The sequence below is a fragment of the Ranitomeya variabilis genome, chromosome 5, assembly GCF_051348905.1.
Source record: "Ranitomeya variabilis isolate aRanVar5 chromosome 5, aRanVar5.hap1, whole genome shotgun sequence".
Classification (NCBI taxonomy): domain Eukaryota; kingdom Metazoa; phylum Chordata; class Amphibia; order Anura; family Dendrobatidae; genus Ranitomeya; species Ranitomeya variabilis.
In genome coordinates, this window is record NC_135236.1 from 91,054,875 (window position 1) to 91,066,971 (window position 12,097).

The 12,097-nt window shown below is 42.1% G+C and overlaps 1 protein-coding gene across 2 annotated transcripts in view; it reads right to left on the bottom strand.

Annotated features, from left to right (window-relative positions):
- Positions 1-2,190: 2,190 nt before the first annotated feature.
- Positions 2,191-12,097, bottom strand: part of KCNIP3 (potassium voltage-gated channel interacting protein 3) — a 238,446-nt gene continuing 228,539 nt past the window's right edge. For both annotated transcript variants that reach the window (XM_077262947.1, XM_077262946.1), the window contains exons 7-9: positions 6,923-7,027; positions 6,258-6,320; positions 2,191-4,539 (exon numbers count right to left, since the gene is read on the bottom strand). In XM_077262947.1, coding sequence (XP_077119062.1) covers positions 4,492-4,539; positions 6,258-6,320; positions 6,923-7,027 — 216 coding nt within the window. In that variant the 3' untranslated portion in view covers positions 2,191-4,491. The remainder of the gene's footprint in view (positions 4,540-6,257; positions 6,321-6,922; positions 7,028-12,097) is intronic.

Below are 12,097 nucleotides of genomic sequence, written 5' to 3' on the forward strand. Positions count from 1 at the left end.
AGGTCAGGCAAGTTTGCTGCCAATCAAGCACAGTGATATTGTTGTTTTTACACCAGGTACTGGTACTTTTGTCAGTGTGGACAGGTGCCAAGTCCTGCTGGAGAATGAAATTTCAATCTCCAAAAAAGCTTGTCTGCAGAGGGAAGCATGAAGTGCTGTATAATTTCCTGGTAGACAGCTGCGCTGATTTTGGTCTTGATAAAACACAAAGGACCTACAGCATCAGATGACATGGCTCCCCAAACATCACTGATTGTGGAAACTTCACACTGTACCTCAAGCAGCTTGGATTGTGGTTTCTCCACTCTTCCTCCAGAGTCTGGGACCTTGATTTCCAAATGAAAAGCAAAATTTACTTTAATCTGAAAATAACACCTTGGACCACTGAGCAACAGTCCAGTTCTTTTTCCCCTTGGCCCAGGTAAGACGCTTCTGGCGTTGTCTATTGGTCATGAGTGGCTTGACACAAGAAATATGACACTTGTAGCCCATGTCCTGGATACATCTGTGTGTGGTGGCTCATGAAGCAATGACTCCAGCAGCAGTCCACTCCTTGTGAATCTCCCCCAAATTTTGGAATGACCTTTTCTTAACAATCCTTTCGAGGCTGTGGTTATCCTGGTTGCTTGTACACCTTTTTCTACCCCACTTCTTCCTTCCACTCAACTTTCCATTAATATGCTTGGATACAGCACTCTGTGAACAGCCAGCTTCCTTAGCAATAACCTTTTGTTGCTTACCCTCCTTGTGGAGTGTGTCAATGACTGCCTTCTGGACATCTGTCAAGTCACCAGTCTTCCCCATGATTGTGGATCTACTGAAACAGACTAAGAGACCTTTTTAAAGGCTTAGGAAGCCTTTGCAGGTGTTTTTTGTTAATTATTCTAATTTACTGAGATAATGACTTTGACTTTTGGGTTTTCATTCGCTGTAAGTCATAATCATCAACATTAACAGAAATAAACACTTGAATTAGATCACTCTGTCACAACTCTATATGAGTTTCACTTTTTGTATTGAAGAACTTAAATAAATTAACTTTTTGATGATATTCTAATTTCGTGAGACACACTTGTATTCCGATTCTACCTCACTACTATGCACCTTATTAGTAAAAAGGCAGATTGTGGCCAACGTTTGGTAATACTGTTTGTGGTTGTGTTTCTGCTACTGATAGCGGCTTTCATATTCTTATCCGTGGACAGGGATCATTGCCACATTTTCCTTTACCATACATTTTGTGCTATGCTATAGTTAACTTTTATATGCCCTGTATGAATGCCCTGAAAAAAAAAAATAGGATTTTTCCAAAACATGATAGTGTTCTGCCTGGCTTCCTCCAGCCCACTGAACTGTTGAGCCAGTGATGTCACATACCGGATCCAGGAAGATGTGTGCGGTTTCTAGGAACGCCACTGGTCAGGGCTTCCTGGTTCTACACCATAGCGCATGCTTGTGTTAGACGTGATCTCTGTGAACCGTCCCATTTTCTCAATCACCTACCTGCATACAATGAATATCAGCATCTGATACCCCTCACAGTTGGAGCCAGGATTTACCTTCATCCATAGGTAAGCCCAGATCTCAACTCTCCATGCATCAGTTCCATTTTGGGCATTTGTATGTGCGTTTTACCACTTATTCATGCTACATAGTATATTTTACAGTTAGCTTGTTTTCAACTTTTTGCTCTGTAAAATCTATTGTGCTGTTTTGCTTCAGCTTTCTAGTGCATTAAAAACTAAGAAACAAAAAGGTGTAATTGTACATAAATACAGCAGGACATGACGAATACACTGTATGACTGATCAATCACACTGAGTCTGGCACTGCTGCTACTACTCTTATCTCCAGTACTGCAGTTGTACGAGACTTTACTGTCTGGAGTATTTGTCCAGTGTTTTAGGGCTTTCTCTTCCTGACAAACTCTTAATATCCTAAAATCATCCTCCGATGTCTGCTACGTTCATTGCTTAGTACTTTATACAGACTATGATAGGCAGTCCTAATTAGCTATGTGGTAGCTGAAAAGCATTAATAGGAAGCTAACGAGGTTGCACCTGAGGTCATGTGAGCCTTGTGTGTCTGGTGCATATCTTCCGCAATGTGTAAAAAGGTGCTGGGCTTTTTTTTTTGTTAAATCACATGAATCAAATTACACATTTGACACATAAGCAAACTGAAACCAAGTGCAATTTTTCCATTTATTTTATTAAAATAATCAGTGATTAGCCACTAGGTGCTGCCATACACAGACACATTGTGTAGTAGTGAGGTGAGTGCATATAAGAGAGAAGACTCCCCTTTTAACATGCATTCATTCTTATACATGCCTCTGTGGTCTAGTGCAAATTTTCAGTAATTCCAGGGGAAAGGAAGATTCCTGGAGCCTGCCAGGGGAGCAGATGCCATGAACGCAAGGGTGTGAAATCATATGGTTCTCATTTCCGGGGCGATGAGAAGATTCTTACACACTACACAAATTCTTAGGAAGAGCGATAAAATAGGAATAACGGAAGAGGACGGATATAGAATAACCATGGCGTCAGTGTAAGTAAACAACGCAAAGGAATAGTTATATGTGGACTCACATTTGGTAGAACCAATTTTAGGAATGGGAGTGCACAAAGGATGAAGCTTCTGCCCCACAGCTCTGTTAGAGGCTTATCTTGTGGGAGAAATGAAGGATCAACAGTTGAAGGTTATCTCATATATTTGATCTTAATGGTGGCTAAACCATTGGTCCTAAATAGCATGGCTATAGGAGCAATGAATCTTTAGAGGTGGTCACACGGTGAGGTGGGAATGTATAGAGGGGATCCATTCCAGATTGGGGTTCGTCCTGTATACGGTGGGGAAAATAAGTATTTGATGCACTGCCAATTTTGCAAGTTTTCCCACCTACAAAGAATGGAGAGGTCCGTAATTTTTATCGTAAGTACACTTCAACTGTGAGAATCTAAAACTTAAAATCATATACAGTCCATGTGAGTGTAGTACATATATTATGCATGTATAAAAACCCAAATGTGATATTTAAAGAGCTATTTCCTGCAATTATCCCTTATCCATAGGAATGAGAATAACTTACTAAAAACCGGTCTGATCGCCTGAATTAAGTGAGCATGCGATCCCATAAATGGGGGCTTAGGGGCCAAGAGAACGGGGCTCCACAGTGCCCTATCAGGAATGGAGCCTTCCATTCATTGTCTATTGGAGTACTTATCTTTCTTTGGCAATCCAATAGTCAATGTATAGAACGGCGGGTTAGCATGCTCTATTCATGACGGGGCTCTCCAGACCCCCATTCTCAGGATCTGAATCTCAGTAGTTATACCCCAGCAAATCAGCAATGGATAAGGGTTAACTTGCAAACTTGGGAATAATCCTTTATGGGGCACAGTTTTATTTAGAAGCAAATATAGAAGTAATTCTTTCTATAGAGCAAAAGGGAAAAAGATATTTAACGAGAGAAAAAAAGAGCAAATGTAAAGGCCTTTAGTAACGAATATGTAGACGCATGTGATATCTGAAGCAGGCTCCATCGTACCTTCCACTCTCTCAGGATGCCCCATGCCTTTATCAAGAATTGTGCTTTCTTTCGAGAGGTGGATGACGGTAACCCTCAGCTTATTATTCATTGATGCTACATTTCAGGTCATGTGTATACACCAAGAGGTACAAATAAAACTTCAATTCAAGAAAAGTAAGGTTACAGCGTAAGGAAAGTGGCTGCATGTTCTTTACTAGACCTCCGAATTTCAGCTCCCTAAAGAAGGTGTTATAGAGGTTGTCAGAAGGCTCGGTTAGGATTCCCGCTTGGGATCTAGTAGAGAACATGTACTTTAAATATATGTTCATTTTCCTCAATCAAAAAAAAAAAGATGAAAAAAGGAAATGGAAGGCTTAAGCATAAAACCGTGATATCTCTACCTGGTCTAAACCCTTCTAGAGCCGGTAGGATACAGCGCCTTCCACCGGCAGAGGAAGAGGCCATCATATTTCTATCGGCCAACATAGCGTCAAGGGGATGGGGGAATTTGGCAGATTTTCAGGAAGCACATAACGCAGATCTCTGCGTACAATCAATTGTTTTGTTCTTAAAACCATCAAATATATCTCTTTACATTTTTGTGACAGGGAAGGGGGCGAGTTCATATGTTTCCACATCTGACACAGGCAAGAGCGGCTTTCTGTAAAAATCCCTGATTTAAGAATCCTGGCTCTTGCAGAAATAAATGTGCTTTTTTTCCTAGAATAATATAAAACAGTCCTTAGAAAGGTGAGCTTGTTATGGTGATGAGTAGGAAGGGATCAGTGCAAACAGGCAGGCAGTAAGAAGGATTGTCTGTTCCCTGGGAGAGAGATTACACCATCCATGGACTGTTGGTGACGCAAGGACGAAGAGTGGTGGGTGTGATCCAGTCTTGGGCATACTCCGTCGGATTTGTCCTTTCGAGTGCTGGCATGGGTGGAATGCAATGTCTTCTTCTAGATAACATTTTCAAAGAGTTGCATGGATCTCATAATGTTTTCATCCTGAAGAAAGAAGAAGAAACTTCATGATATTTCCCTTTAAAATAAGAAAAAACATATCTGGAGTTGTCCAACTTATTCTCTTTGATTTATGGCGGGTTTTCAGCTGGGTGGAGAAGAAGACATTCTGGTCCTGCTCTATGGCCAGGAATTTGGGGCCCCTTGTTCTTGTCAATAGTGGAGGTCAAACCCACACTTGTTTACTACCCTTCATTAGCCTATGCTCATCACCGTAGGTTGGAACATAGCAGATAAGATTGGGTATTCTGGTTACAAGCAAGCTAAGTAGCAGTACTCAATGTCATGGAGCAGCTGTGAAAGCAAAGAAGATATTAGGTTGTATAAAAAGAGACATTACCTGTAATCATCTCAATGTAATATTGCCCTCCTGCATTATAAAGCCACATTTTGTAGATGGGATTCTGTTTTGGTTTCCATATAGTTAAAGGGGTTGTCCAGGACTTTTTTTTTTACTATGGGCTATATAATGAAGAAGTTAACAGAGGCAACTACCTGCCTGTCCTACCAAGCACTGGCTAAGAGTGGTCACCGATCGCTCCTGCTGGTGATTCATCTGCTCCTCCTCCACAAAGCAGATCTCTTTCTTCTGGGCTGCTCTGTTGATGGGGCATGACTGCAGGTGTCATGCTGATTGACAGTCAAATCCTCGCAGTTAGTCACCGTTTTATCAGTAGGAGATTATCACCAGAGGACTAGTAAACCTGCTGTCATGGAGTCCTCCATATTCATGAATTCTGTATAACCCCGTCCAACCACTGATTAGCAGCTTTCTGCCTATACACAGTGTATACAGAAAGCTGCCAATCAGTGGTGTGGGTGGGATTATAAAGAGCTCAGCATTCAGAGAACTGCTAGATTAGCAGCAGATAAAACATGGATTCTATTAAGATGAATCAAGCAGCCCAGTAAGTGACACATCGCTGGAATCAGAGTGTCTGCCTCTACTATATGCTGCTCTCAAATGGGGGTAACAACATCTGGTGACGCATTCCCTTTAAGATGAAGAAATGATCACAGAGGCTTTGATTTTCAGGACTTCCTATCAAATTCCTTTGGGGAACACACAGGCTACAGATCTACATGCCAACATGAGCGGTGTGACATGAACATTACAATGTTGTATTATGGCATTTCTTCTAATTGGAACCATTGCAGAAATCCAAACCTGTTAATTTTAGAGTCACAAGTCACATCCAATTTTGTAAGTCACGTGTGACTGCAAATCTCATGCAACATACAAATATCCATGCCTTACTCTGAAATGAGGGTCGTTTCGAACCTGGGATTGACTTGACTACGAGAACCAGTCATGGGGCAGGTCCTTGCTGGCTTCTCCCCGCCCCGGCTTAGTGTGACGGACAGATCTCTACCACTTGTGTCTATAACACGTCCCCTGTGACTAGTCCTCATTGTCACCTCGCTTTTGATTCCTTTTTAGAGCATGTCTTCTCTGCAATGACGCCTTACTTAAGAGTAAAACCTAGATATTTGTTATTCATGAGCCCCTCGTCTCTGATTTATTTTGTCAATGAGTCAGCCAGCATGAATCCTCTGACCATGTTCTCTTTAATAACCTATGTTCACACTTGTCGGATTTGCGTTAAGATAATCTGCAGCTTTTCTATGTGAAATCCTTATCAACAATGAGTACACTATGGATTATAAAATCTGCTTTCTTTCTTTCTTTATAATCAAGTTACCTTTTGACAAGTCTCCAAAAATTCATCAATGGTTACTACTCCATCATGATTTCGGTCCATCTTCTGTAAAACAGATGAAACTATATTACCTCTAGCATGAAGTGTCCAGTAGGAATAGCATTTACTAATGTAATGAGAATTCTAAGGGGTATTAGAATAAACTATTTTATTTAGTGAGATGGCATGGAAATAATAAAGATGTACTTACTTTTTCTATCTGTTGTCATTCTACTGCTCTAGAGGTTTTTATCTTACATAGTGCAGAGCTTGTTTCAAGGAGCTGAGCCACCAGAGCTTGACCAAGTATGCAATGTAGTTACATTCCAGGAGAGGAGTTAACTCTTAACATTCCAATTATCTCTCCCCAGACCATTCATTTCTATACAGTTGGCTGCTTAGCTCCCTCCCCTTCACTCTTAGGTTCTGAGCTGTTATCAGACCTGTAAAATTACTGGTCCCAAACCTCCGCTATTGACAGCTTTCGGAACAGTTCTCCTAATCATGACTCTCACTTTCCTGAGCCGTGTGCTTGTTCAAATATTCTGTTATCTCTATAAGTATAATCAGAACTGTCATTCAAGAAGGAGTGCCCATCCCACCACACCAACCCAAGCACCCAGTAATTAAGGAAGCTGCAGAACTTGAGGCTTCTTCTTTAATATTACCTGGAAGAACCTCTCCACGTGCTCGATGGGGGCATCATCTCTTAGCATGGGGTATGTGTAACGTCCCATCATGTCGTAGATGGATTTCATTATTGCCAGCATCTCCTAAACATAGAGTTAATAGTTTACCTTAAAACATCCACACACTTATTTAAAGGGAATGCACTTTTAGAAAATGACCTATTGTTTATATCAAGTTCTTATATTAAATGCATTTTTAAACATTTTTGATGGTTTTTATTTTTTTATATCACTATATTAAAAAAAAAAAATCACACATTGGCACAAGGCCAAAAATTAGATTCCTACTTCCTGTTGTGCATATGGACATTATCAGCAATAGACTGAATCAAACCCTACTGAATTGTATTGAAGGACATTTCACCACATTTTTAATGTTGAACTGGAAACACAATGTCATAGTAGCTGCAGCACGAAATAAAACTTTTTTTTTTATTTTGCCTCTCCGTTGTGAGTTAATGAGTTCATTTTTGCTAATTCCAGGTGGGTGTTATCAGAGAGTTTTCACTGAGGTGTAGTACTTCTTTCCCTTCTATGATGATGCCCAATCACACGCAGGCAGTAACACTCAGTGAAAAAAAGATCAACAGCTTGGAAAAGGTTTCTTAGTGTATGGGATGTATAATGGCGGCCTGATCTCCTGGTATAACCGGCTGCATGATTAGAAAGTGCTAGGAGTGGAGCACAGGTGACTCATACCTGTCAGCTAAGGTCCTGGCAGTCAGTGCGGGGGAGGAGCAGCACAGCTGAGTCTAGCTGTGCTATATTACAAACCCTTCTATCAGCTCTCCTTTTGTAATAGCACTGTTATCTCAGTTGTACTCCTCCACTGGAGACCACACTGCCTGTACAGAGATGAGAACTCAAATGTGTCAGTAATCACACAGGTGCTTCTCAAAAAATTGGAATACATTCAAAAAGTTAATTTATTTCAGTTCTTCAATAAAAAAAGTGAAACTCTTATATAGAGTCATTACAAGCAGTGATCTATTTCAAATGTTTATTTCTGTTAATGTTGATGATTATGGCTTACAGCCAATGAAAGCCCAGAAGTCATCATCTCAGTAAATTAGAATAATTAACAAAAAAAAACACCTGCAAAGGCTTCCTAAGCTTTAAAAAGGTCCCTTAGGCTGTTTCAGTAGGCTCCACAATCATGGGGAAGACTGCTGACTTGACAGAAAGAAGTCAATGACACACTCCACAAGGAGGGTAAGCCACAAAAGGTCATTGCTAAAGAAGCTGGCTCTTCACAGAGTGCTGTATCCAAGCATAACAATGGAAAGTTGAGTGGAAGGAACAAGTGTGGTAGAAAAGGTGCACAAGCAGCCTTGAAAGGACTGGACTGTTGCTCAATGGTCCAATGTGTTGTTTTCAGGTTAAAGTAAATGTTGCATTTAATTTGGAAATCAAGGTCCCAGAGTCTGGAGGAAGAGTGGAGAGGCCACAATCCAAGCTGCTTGAGGCCTAGTGTGAGGTTTCCACAATCAGTGATGGTTTCGGGAGCCATGTCATCTGCTGGTGTAGGTCCACTGTGTTTTATCAAGACCAAAGTCAGCGCAGCCGTCTACCAGGAAATTTTAGAGCACTTCATGCTTCCCTCTGCAGACAAGCTTTTTGGAGATGGAAATTTCATTCTCCAGCAGGACTTGGCACCTGTCCACACTGCCAAAATACCAATACCTGGTTTAAAAACAACAGTATCACTGTGCTTGATTGGCCAGCAAACTCGCCTGACCTTAACCCCGTAGAGAATCTATGGGGTATTGTCAAGAGGAAGATGAGAGACACCAGACCCAACAATGCAGACGAGCTGAAGGCTGCTATTAAAGCAACCTGGGCTTCCATGACACCTCAGCAGTGCCACATACTGATCGCCTCCGTGCCACGCCACATTGATGCAGTAATTGATGCAAAAGGAGCCAGACCAAGTATTGAGTGCATTTACTGAATATACATTTCAGTAGGCCAACACTTCGGACTTTAAAATCATTTTTCAAGCTGGTGTTATAAAGTATTCTAATTTACTGAGATAATGACTTTTGGGTTTTAATTGGCAGTAAGCCATAATCATCAACATTAACAGAAATAAACACTTGAAATAGATCACTCTGTTTGTTATGACTCTATATAATATATGAGTTTCACTGAAATAAATGAACTTTTTGATGATATTCTAATTTTGTGAAAAGTACATGTATACCTGTTTTACTGACAGCAAATTGTAATTGTTGTGAAGTTAGAGCACTGCAGGCTATTATTACAGCTCACACAGGCCCAAATCAAGATTGTGTGAGACATGTAATGACAGCCTACTCTGATCTCTTTGCAGAGGGAATACAAGTTGCCCTGAAAATTCAGGCATAAGCATAATTATGGCACCTATGAGCCGCCTGTTTCAGACAGGCAGTAAGAAGGGAGGGGCAGTACAGCAGAGGTGAAAGTTCTATGAGATGAGTAGAGCTAACAGAAGGGTTGTCATTTGGACATAAAGAGAACCTGTCATGTAAAATAATACTACTAACCTGCAAATATGGGGTTAATCTGCAGGTTAATAGCATTCTGACACCATGTGGTGCCGGGACTGAGAGCCCCACTGCCGGGTGTAAATTAACTTTATCTCCCCCGGCTGTATTCAGCTTCCAAGTATAGGAAAAATCAGCCGCACTCAATTGGTTGAAAGTTCAGCAAACTGTGTAGTTTCTTTATTAACATATACAATAAACATCACCAGGTGCTTTTTTAGGAGGTAAATGGGTGGCGGACTATTCAATTCGGGTAACGTTTCGACCCCAGCGGGTCTTTATCAAAACCTCACTTGTGCCAAAGAGGTAGAGGAGAGGAGAAAGAGCCGAGTTCCCATAGGGCAGCTCTGGTGGAGTTGTGTGGAAGCGCGTCCGCCTGGTGGGTGATGTAGATCACCCACCAGGCGGACGCGCTTCCACACAACTCCACCAGAGCTGCCCTATGGGAACTCGGCTCTTTCTCCTCTCCTCTACCTCTTTGGCACAAGTGAGGTTTTGATAAAGACCCGCTGGGGTCGAAACGTTACCCGAATTGAATAGTCCGCCACCCATTTACCTCCTAAAAAAGCACCTGGTGATGTTTATTGTATATGTTAATAAAGTAACTACACAGTTTGCTGAACTTTCAACCAATTGAGTGCGGCTGATTTTTCCTATACTTGGACTATTTTTGTTCATGCCTGCACCAACCCAGTGACAGTGTGCACATCTTTTTCCTGGATTTGTATTCAGCTTCCAGTCATAGGGGTGCGCCGACACGGTTTCAGTCACCACTCTATGTATAGAAAGCGGTGACTGTAACCTTGCCCACGGCTCTGACTGACAGCCAAATCTAATGCTGAGTCTGCTGTCAGTCAGTGCCGGGGGCACGGTTACCGCCGCCACTCTTTATACACTGAGTGGTGACTGAAACTGTGCCAGCACCTTACCTATGACTGTAAGCCGTACTCTGCTGGAGAAAAGGTTTACTTCCTCTCAGCAGCATGGCTTTCAGTGCCATTGTAATGTGGCATGGGGTGGTAGCTGTGGGTGAGGCACTTGTCTCCAGCACCCCAGTAGGTTACATGAAAGTGGAGGTCCTGGCTGGGTGTTTGGAGTTGTGCTGTGAGGGCATGACACCCATGCAGGGCGCATGTAACCGTTTTCGCTGATTTGCCAGGACCAGATGTTTCACACTTCAGTGAGAGAGGCCACCATTCAAAAAATAAACTCTTTACTGAACGTCAACTTGATAAGGGTTATATACGAGGGATAAGTGGGTACAGAATCTTATGGATGTTTCGTTTACAACTTGATGCATTTTTCACACAGTATCCTTCCTCTGTTGTACACTCCAGGGTTCTTTCTGACCACTGTTTTGCCCTACTTCACCACAACCCAGCTTTAACACTACAGTCCTGATCAACAAGTGTCCTTTACTTGTTCTACTGTTCTTCATCCTCTTTCCACTTGCAATTGGAACTCCGGCTCGGGACCCTTCACTGGTCCCAGTAGCTCAGTCCTGTTTAAGCCCATTACCTTCCAGCGGTTTCATGCATATGTGTCCTCTTCTAGGACCCGGTGCTTATGCTCAGGATCTCGCTGTCCTTCCTTTTCGGTCTCCTCTCATTTAGGGTCACCCTTGAATGAGACACTGTTCACTTTGGACCTTTCAGTCCTCTCACTATGCACTCCAGACCCTATCTGTCTTAATAATAGGAAACAGCAACTTTCCCTTCCACTAGCCCCTTCCACTGTGGGCTGCTTACAACTCCTAACCCTTAACTATCTCGTTAGTGAACTACACACATTACCGACATCATTAAAGGGAATCTGTCATCACTTTTTGGGGATATCATACAAAAATATTCAATTTAGTGTCACCTATGCATTATACCACTACTTTTGATACCCCTCGACTCCCCACCTATGATCCATAAATACCATTTAGATTCCTCCTGCGGTGTATGTAAATCTGCTCGGTCCAGTCCGATGGGCGGGGCTTATTGTCCGGTGTCCCCTGGCTTGCTCTACGCATTTCTTTTGGGTAATTACCCCGCTTGCGCATTTCAAATGTCCTCTCGCGTGTGCACAGTATGCTTTGCCCAACTGTGGGCAAAGCATAAAATCAGTATTGTGCATGCTCTGGCGTACGCCATTACGTTCTATGGCCCGGTGTAATGTGCAGGGCTTTTGACAGGTTTCCGGCGTGAGGGAACACACAATTTGCATTGCAATACTTCCGGGCCACAGAACGTAATGGCGTATGCCAGCGCATGCACAATACTGATTTTATGCTTTGCACACAGTTGGGCAAAGAATACTGCGCGCCCGCGAGAGGCCATTTGAATGCATTCGTTCGGTAAATCTAAATTCACAGAAAATAATACATACAGCAAGCCGAGGGGGTGGTGGAAACGGACAATAAGCCCCGCCTATCGGACCGGAACAAGCAGATTTACATACACCGCGGGAGGAATATAAACGGTATTTATGGATCATAGGTGGGGAGTCAAGGGGTATCAAAAGTACTGGTATAATACATAGGTGTCACTAAATTGAATGATATTTTTACATGATATCCCAAAAAAGTAGTGACAGGTTCCCTTTAACATATACAACACATTACACTATTCACATCACAATATCA